The 8,756-nt window shown below is 46.0% G+C and overlaps 1 protein-coding gene across 1 annotated transcript; it reads right to left on the minus strand.

The window, feature by feature from the left end:
* Window positions 1-2,587: 2,587 nt before the first annotated feature.
* mgat1b (alpha-1,3-mannosyl-glycoprotein 2-beta-N-acetylglucosaminyltransferase b) lies at window positions 2,588-5,820 on the minus strand. The gene is made up of 2 exons (XM_068747440.1): window positions 4,966-5,820; window positions 2,588-3,286 (listed from the first exon to the last, which is right to left on the minus strand). The coding sequence occupies exons 1-2, from the start codon at window positions 5,812-5,814 to the stop codon at window positions 2,588-2,590; spliced, it is 1,548 nt and encodes a 515-aa protein (XP_068603541.1). The 5' UTR covers window positions 5,815-5,820.
* Between the last annotated feature and the right edge of the window lie 2,936 nt (window positions 5,821-8,756).

Consider the following 8,756-nt stretch of genomic DNA (forward strand, 5'->3'; position numbering starts at 1 on the left):
TTCCTTGTGGGTGGGCATCCTCCCACTCTCTCCCCTGCCTTTCCTTCTGGATGGGCATCCTCCCACTCGCTCCCCTGCCTTTCCTTGTGGATGGGCATCCTCCCACTCGCTCCCCTGCCTTTCCTTGTGGATGGGCATCCTCCCACTCGCTCCCCTGCCTTTCCTTCTGGATGGGCATCCTCCCACTCGCTCCCCTGCCTTTCCTTGTGGGTGGGCATCCTCCCACTCGCTCCCCTGCCTTTCCTTGTGGGTGGGCATCCTCCCACTCGCTCCCCTGCCTTTCCTGTCACGTCCTCAGCTTTCATCATCAAATAATGACGACACACTTTAACTACCACGTGTGTTCAGTCTTCTTCTGATGTGACCAAGGACAGATGATCGTTATCAGGTCTGAACAGGGGTAGTGATGCTTGAATCTCATTTGCAACTTGAGACCCTGATAACATTTCATGTTCAATAAAGTTACATCCCTTGAAAATAGCCATATTCTAATTTCATGGTTCCAATTAACACAATGTCTCCGTGTGGGCGACACCAAGTTCACTCGTGTGGCGCACAAGTGCGATGGAAGTGAATCTGCCGTAACCCTTTGGAAGCAAGGGTTGTAGAATTGCTGAAGTATTTCGTTCAGTGGAAAAAACATGACCACGTCACCAGTGTTGATGTTCTTTGCTCGGCTGCTCAGACACGTTACATTTATCGCACAATGACCAGAGTTACTCTCAAGCTCAGCGTTTGCAAGATAGCAGCCATTTTGTCACAGTGCAAAAGGTGGACCAGCGACTGGCCATGTTACAACCGGGGGCTGGAGGGGCAGTGCTGGGACAAACTCATTCAATCAGGAAAACCAACACTGTTCTAGGGGGCGTGGTTAGAATGTGCACCCCCATATGTCACGGTTATAAGCCCCTAGCAGTCAGCACTGGTCCTTCTCTTTGCCCCACATTTCAGATAAAGCCCCAAAAAAGGAACTCGTGTCTCACGAATCTCCAGCTTCTGCTTTCCTGACGTCAGTCACTGTTTCTCTGATGTGACTTCACTTCAAAGTAATAGATAAAAAATATATATTATTACAATCATCATAGATTATATATATTAATGTGATCTGTTTAAAGGGGCCTCTAGTAACGGGGTGTAGACGAAATGTCGTTGTGTGAAGGATCTTCACTGACAATAACAGTAAAGCTCTCTTTTAAAATTCTGAAAGCCTGTTTTTAAGGTTGAGCTCCAATTAGCGCTGATCCACGGCCTCAAGCAGCTCGTTGCAGCAAGCAGTGAAGCCACAGACTCAAATCGATGTTAAATACGCAATTTAAATTACAAACTGTATTCGGGGGAGGGGTTGTATCGGTGGAAGTTTGTTTGGAGTTCAACTTTCAGCAGTCCCACTCCGGGATCAGTGCATCTCTGACGTGTAATCGAAACCAACGGCATGGCCGCTTTCTGGGTTGGGGGAGTCTAGAAGTGGCGCGTATTGTGTGAAGCTGGACTTTGAATCGGGATTAGAACAGATTTAATTCAAGCGATGAAGGACAGTCCCGGTTTACCATCTTTAATTCTTTGACTGCTTTGAGTTTATTCACCATTCAGTAAGAGATTTTCATGAGACTCGTAGGTTCAAATGTGTCCGGATATCAGCCATTTAGAGAAATGTTCATGGCCCAGTTTGGTTTAGTGAGACAGAACAAGACATGGTTTGAGATGAAAGACCCAGCAGTATATTAACAGTATATTAGCGTAATTAGGGGGAAATAAAATTACGGCGCCTGGAACAGGGGGTGATTTACCAATTCCAAAATTAATTTTTGAAGAACCACCACCCGGATTCCATTTACACCTTTGGGTCGTGCATCGTTGCACTGGCACCTGCAGGGGATGACATTTAATACAATCTAAAAGTACAGCTCGAGCAATAATACTTGTGAATTTAGCCTGTAATCATCAGCATCTGTACTTATTTATGGGATCTTGACATACAATAGGATCATTTAGATTATTTTTCTTGATCACTGTTGGTTTTGTGTCTTTAATCTACATCGAGGCCCAAATAGACATCCCAGACACGTGAACTTGTCTAAGCAGTTTCTTGCCTGTCCCACGTCTATAACGACTTTAAACTATCGGGTACCAATACAAGATCTCCTCCCTAAAGGAGTTGGACTGGTTCCTTCTTTAACCGACTAGACGTAGATGGGTTAGCTTCACGTTAACGGTGACCGCGCTCGCGGCAGCCATGACGGCGTCGCTTCAGTTAAACGTATCCAGGCCTCGTAGTACTGGCTAATCCTGAAATATCAGAGTTCCTTGGATAAATGTGTTGCCGGTCCTCACAGTAGAAGCCTCGAGTTATGTTTGTGGTAACAAGGCAAAAGGGTGAACAATGTTTTCCATTGATGTTTTTAGTGTAAATGGTGCGTGGCCCTCTGAATGAGTCTCCCTAGCGAACAGACCTAGCGCCACTGACCGGCTTTAAATCCTTCATCGACCTCATTTGCTGATATTCTTTGGTATGAGAGGGCGTTCCTCTGAGTAAGGCTCTTTCCCCTCGCCATCAGTCTTCCCATTGTGCAGCCTGCCATGGCGCCACTCAGCTCCAGCTGACATCATAGTGCGTCCAGCCCTCTGGCGGAGCCAAGAACACTCGTCGACCCTTGTACAAGAAACTGACTATGCCCCTGTAGCCTGTCCGAGGGACCCCAGATTTAAAGTCGTCCATCACCCCTAGATTTCGAGCAAACACTTTAAAACTGTCCCGACTTGAATACTGGACCCTGTACGGTCCAGGGCCTCGGAAGCTGCCCCCTTGAAGTTCTTCGATTTTCACCGGAGGGGTGCTGTAAATCTCTTTGAGAAAGTTCTCATCATACTTCTCCTTCAGCAAATATGATAAATCCTGTTTGGTAAAAGGCACAAATTGAGTGTTTAGCTTAATGTAACGGAGGTACTGGTCAAAGAATTGACCTAAACTGACACCTTTCCGGCCAAAAGTGATGGTTCGTGATATTTCTGGCCGAATGCAGGAGCGGCCCTTGCGCTGCTCTGGTTGACGCATCCAGTCATCCCAGAAGGCAGAGGGCCATTTAGGTTCTAGTTCATTCCACATTTCCTTCAGCAGCATCCAGCCCAGCCCAGGGAAAAAGTCTGTTCTGTAGAGAAGCTCGGCTCGAGATGGATCCACCAAAGCATCTCTGCCATTATCGTTCCAGGCAGACACACACCAGAGGCTGGAGTCAGAACGCAAGATTGGGTACAGGGCTCGGAAATACTCAAAGAAGTCCGGTGCCACCTGGAGGAAGGAGAAGTCCAAGAATGAGACATTTATGTGAAGCAGTGCAACTACAGAGCCCTACCACCTTAACATTTAAAGGTTGTACGGACTGAGTGGTTGACAAGGTAGCACGCCAGCCTCTGATTGGTCAAAAGACACAACCAAGGAATCGACAATTAGTAATAGTTGGAAAAAAAAGAATAAAGAAGCCAAACATGAAAAATCCTGAGATTTAACAAAGTGGGTGTAGGTCATGTAATAAACTTCAGCACGAACAAAAATGGGGGCACAGCGCGACACACAAGCGCATTGCTGCTGATGTCACTGCCATGTGATGAGGCCCGTTTAGTCTGACTCCGCCCACATGTATGACAGTTTCTGCGGTCTCATCCACATCTTTCTATTCCTCATTTACAAAATCATGATGCAGCATAATATGCTTTTGGTAGGTTAGAATGGGCGGACTGACGACTGTTGGGTTCAAATTGAAGTATATTAAATTACATTAACAAAGATTAGCACCATATCGACCATAGCCCAATCAGAGACACGGTGGTATCTATGGCAACACCCAGGGGGTGTCTCTCTCACCCCAGGACTTTGGATGGGATATGAGAGGAACCACAGAAGTTTGATCCGGTTTCTCAAGGCAGACAAAGAAACCGAGCTCTGGGGACTGGTTGTAGCTTTGTCTTCAACGCGATGGCTCTGAACTGAGTCTTCCATTATATAGAACTGGGGTGCAAGTGGCACCCCCTGGATGTTGCCACAGGTGTCACCATGTCTCGGATTGGGCTATGGTTGACATGCCGTAAGGTTCGTCATCATTGTTTCCAAATCAAGATCATTATTGATCCCACATTTTTAGTGAACACCAAAGCCCTCGGAGCGCCCTTTCACTTCCTCAAAAGTCCGGTTCTTCCAGTAACATACCCCCACCCCTTATATGGTATCAAGTCCAACAGGAGAGTTTTCCGTGTGAGGGAAACATTCCTTATTATTAAGCATTAGTTTAATCCTGACATAAGAGTTCTTTGTTAATGCAATTTAATATATTTCAATTTGAACCCAACACGACCAAATCGGCTAACGGCCGATCCTTCGGAATCAATTATGGTCGTAAGTCGACGACTCCCTGAATATTATACCTTTTGAAGAAAACCATTTCAACTCAAGTTCCAATTCCAGATTTATCACATACAATGTATTGATTAAACAGCAGATAAGTCAATACTAAATAGGATCAATAGGATAACACAGTCACGTTAACTTATTATGCTGCTGGACCAAATCTAAATACGACCTCCAGTGGGCAGGTCAACTTAAAACGTCGCAACAAGCGGCACGGAAAGTCACACTTGCTCTTTAAACAGTTCACTCATTACTCACTCGTGATGGAAAACATCGATCTGTAATTTGTGAGTCACAATTATAGCTTAATCCGATTACTCAATATTGATCATATCAGGTATTGGCGGACCGCTTCGCCCCTGGTCTTTCTAAAACCAGACAAAGATGCTGGGCATTTCATTTCTGTAGGCAACGTGAACGGAGTCTTTCCAGCTCAAAGCAGCTTCTCTGGGTTTTTGACAGAAGTGTCTGTCAAACCCACGTTCATAAATCAATATATAATTACCACACATGTTGTAACAAATATTCAGCGAAGGCCAAATATGACAGGAAACACTAGCACTCACCTCCAGGTCATCCTCTACTACCACCACGGTGGAATGCGAGAACGTGCTGAACACTTGATTGAGTGCCCAGCGGTAATGGCGCGAAATTTTGTAGTAGCCTTGGAATTTCCTGTGCTCTGGCCGGACTCTGATGTCCGAGAGCTCGGGCTGCTTTATGTGCGTTACTTGAGCTCCATAAGAGCCAATCACACGAGCAGTCTCTGCGTGGCCGCAGTCTTGACTGACGATGATCGGATTCAAGTCTGGAGACGGGCGATACTGTATCAGTTTATCAAGGCTCCGTCTCACGGTCACTCTGTCACAGGCAATAACTAGGATGGGAATCACAACTGCTGGGCTGGAAACAGACGCCACGACTTTGTGCTGGACAACCTCCTCCTGTTCTTCGAAGGTCTGGTGTTGGTCGAACTTCGACTCGGAGCTTCTTGTATCAACGGGCCTCTGAGTGTGTTTTAGTTCCGTGTGGACCTGGTCATCCACGCCATCGTTAAGCGGCTGCTGGACAATCTTTGCTTTGACTTCTCTGGTGTCACCAATGTCTCTTTTCCCAATGTCTTTCTGCCGAGCCCACACGTCCCTGTGATTTTCAATCTGCTTCAGTAGGTTCTTCTGCACTTCGAGCTGATTTTCAACTTCCTCTGCAATACGGATCACCTCCCCAGCGAGACTGATGCCGCCTCCTTTCCCTCTGCCCACGCCCCACTCCTCCTGTCCTCCTGGCTCAGCTCCACCACCTTCTCCAAGATGGCCGATAGGAGGCCGTCCCCAAAGATAAAGTAGTAGCAAAGCATTCCAGCCAATAAACAGTAAAGCACCACATAGTATAAGAGAACCCTTCTTGCGAACCATGGCCCAATGACACTTGGTAAAATTAGGAGTTATGGAAAAGGCTGGAAGCGGTGATGGAACAAGAGTCAGAATCCAACAGAAAGGGCAGGAAGTAGATACTCCCTCACATTGGAATCATTTTAAAATGGAAGGCATCCTCTTTTACAGTCAGGAGGAAGATTGTCCCAATAAAAATCCATTTAGATGTGGAATCCATGTAGTCCCATGGAGATAAGCAAAGACCCGAGACAGAATGTCCAGAAAGTAAACAGTAGGGGGCTGGTTGCTGAAAATAAAACCATGGGAAGTGGAGTCGGACTGAATTGAGCGGACGCAACTCCTTCGATATTATATTTCAGCCAACGTCCTGAAAATAAAGCAAAGAAACAAATCACAATTATTGACGCAGCCCATTTGAACTCCCCGTGTAGGGACGCTGTGGTAAGAGCAATGGTCCACGTCAACATGCTGTCATAGGCCGAGACTGATGGCATAACCTCCAGACACTCTGAACCTTGGACCTGCCTCCTTGTCAATCCACACAAACGAGCCTGGCGCCGTTTTGCAAAAGGGACGATAAGAGACGGAGCGTTCTGATTGGATAGGGTTTGGGGAACTACGCCTCCGATTGGTTTGGCATGCTGATTGGGTTGGGATTCAGGACGGATATAGTGAGCCTGGCCCGGATTCTTCAGACGAGCGGTGCCGTCTGGATCGCCGAGGAGCAGTCGATGTATTGTTTGTAAATAAATGTGTTCACAACATCAAAAGCTCCTTTTCAGTGTTGTTTTTATTTTTATCTAGAAGTAAACAACTGTTTAGATGTGTGATGTCACTAAAGTAATAAATATTAGAGTTAAAGCCATCGATCAGCGTGAAGCGTGTCTCTGAACAAAAAGCGAGTTTTCTGTTTTCTTCTGGAAAACGCTGATTTTGGTGAAAGCAGCCTCTTTTCCTCTCCAGAACGGAAAAAGGTAGGAACACGCTTTATTTTCATGATGAAAGATGAGACTTTAATCTTGCATAGTCATAGTACATACTATTCTGTGGGTCTTGCAATATATGGCAAAATGAGAGAAGGTCTTTCAGCGCTGCCAGCGGCTGGTACTGAATGAGTTAATAAATCAACGGGTGGGTATTTCACTAGAATAAACTATTCTAGATGCAACAGTCAGGCGACACCGCAGCACTATTTTCTTCTGTCATTCTTTTCACTGCTTCTTTTAGCTTCTTCACCGTCTAACGCCGCCACGTTCCTTCCTGTTAGAGAGGCGACGCGTTTTTGGTTCTTTAATGCAGCGGATAATGAAAATGTAACATAATCATTATCATTCCAAAATGCCATTGCATCGTTATGACCATGAATAGCCCCGGCCTTGAGACACATTTCCCACCTTTGATCTACTTGAAAGATTCCATTCTTCCGGAGCACATTTCAATGTATTGATCTGCTTGTACAAAGTCCAGCTTCCAATGAACAAACAGTAAAAATGCTGAAATGCAACTCTGTCAAATCAACGCCAGTCGTCTTTGCTGCAGTAAACTGGTGAAGGTGTCCCAGTGGAGAAGGTTAAAGACGCTTCCACTGCTTTCATAGCCAAACCAATTAGTACTGAGATATATATATACACTGTACATAATCTTTTAAGATGGGTGTTTGAGACCTGGATTAGCAACGGTTCTGTGGTTGCTGCGGGCTCCAAATGAAGACTTCAACATGTCAGACACGCTAATCGCCCCCAGAATCCCATTTGAAGATTGACAAAAGGTTGTTACTCGGATTGAGATGAGAAAGTTTTCTGCAGTGTAGAAAATCAAATACACAAAACAAGTACTTACAGTTTTATGCCTGAACACTGCGAGGATTCTCAAGATGACCTTAAATAAAAAGAGATTTTTTTTTTTATTTAATTTCCCCGAGGCATGTAAAGACATTTCAGAAAGCGCTTTCAACACTGGTAAAGAAACAACAAATTTAATAGTATAAAAACAAATATTATATTTTTGATTCGCATTCTTTTTATTGACGTCTGCTTCTCCTGTTCTAAATGAGATGCAAGTCCAGTAAAGCTTCAGGCTCCAACTCTGAAGCTCAAATCACGAGGCTTCCATTTCCACGCGTCATCAAAACAGTCACTGACGTAACTTCGGTTTGAATTAACATCCGACATAAATGTAAATACAAGCATGTTACACCCAACAAACAAATAAGTGTTACACCCAACAAACAACATTATCAAACACTTTACATACAACATAAACACTTTATAAATGCATCTTTTTAATCTGGTGGGAAGTCCTGGGTGGTCAGATTTACTATTTTATTAAATATCCCACAGAACACTCGATCATTCGAAAGAGAAACGGGAATATAAGATACACAGAAAGTACTTTAGAAAGTACTTCTGAATAAAGGACAACAATCTGAGGTGAGACACGAGCAGCCTTACCTGAACGCGGATCGATCACCGATCAGTATTCCTTTCCATTCTGTCGGTTAGGCTTTGTCGTCGTGTTGGATTGGGGGGGTGAGGAGCTGTTGCCCCCCCCCGACCCAGCAGCAACCCTCTCCCGTCAGACAACGTGGAGCTCAGTGGTAGTACCATCACGCAGCGCTCCGTCCCGCGTCCACATGACTCCACCGTGGACCCGCCTCCTCCCACGAACTCTGCCCACTGTCGCCCAAACCGCAGGTCTCAGTGGGTCCCGGGTCTCAGTGGGTAACGACTGCCCACGGTCACGGGTCTCAGTGGGTAACGACTGCCTACGGTCCCGGGTCTCAGTGGGTAACGACTGCCCACGGTCCCGGGTCTCAGTGGGTAACGACTGCCTACGGTCCCGGGTCCCAGTGGGTAAGGACTGCCCACGGTCACGGGTCTCAGTGGGTAAGGACTGCCCACGGTCACGGGTCTCAGTGGGTAAGGACTGCCCACGGTCCCGGGTCTCAGTGGGTAACAACTGCC

Source organism: Brachionichthys hirsutus, chromosome 13 (assembly GCF_040956055.1).
Source record: "Brachionichthys hirsutus isolate HB-005 chromosome 13, CSIRO-AGI_Bhir_v1, whole genome shotgun sequence".
Classification (NCBI taxonomy): Eukaryota; Metazoa; Chordata; class Actinopteri; order Lophiiformes; family Brachionichthyidae; genus Brachionichthys; species Brachionichthys hirsutus.

What these genes read in the sequence shown, in the direction of transcription:
- mgat1b (XM_068747440.1), bottom strand. Translation starts at nt 5,814, where the DNA reads ATGGTTCGCAAGAAGGGTTCTCTTATACTATGTGGTGCTTTACTGTTT. An exon ending in TAGTAGAGGATGACCTGGAG is followed by an intron (nt 3,287 to 4,965) that starts GTGAGTGCTAGT and finishes TCCTTCCTCCAG; the next exon opens with GTGGCACCGGACTTCTTTGA.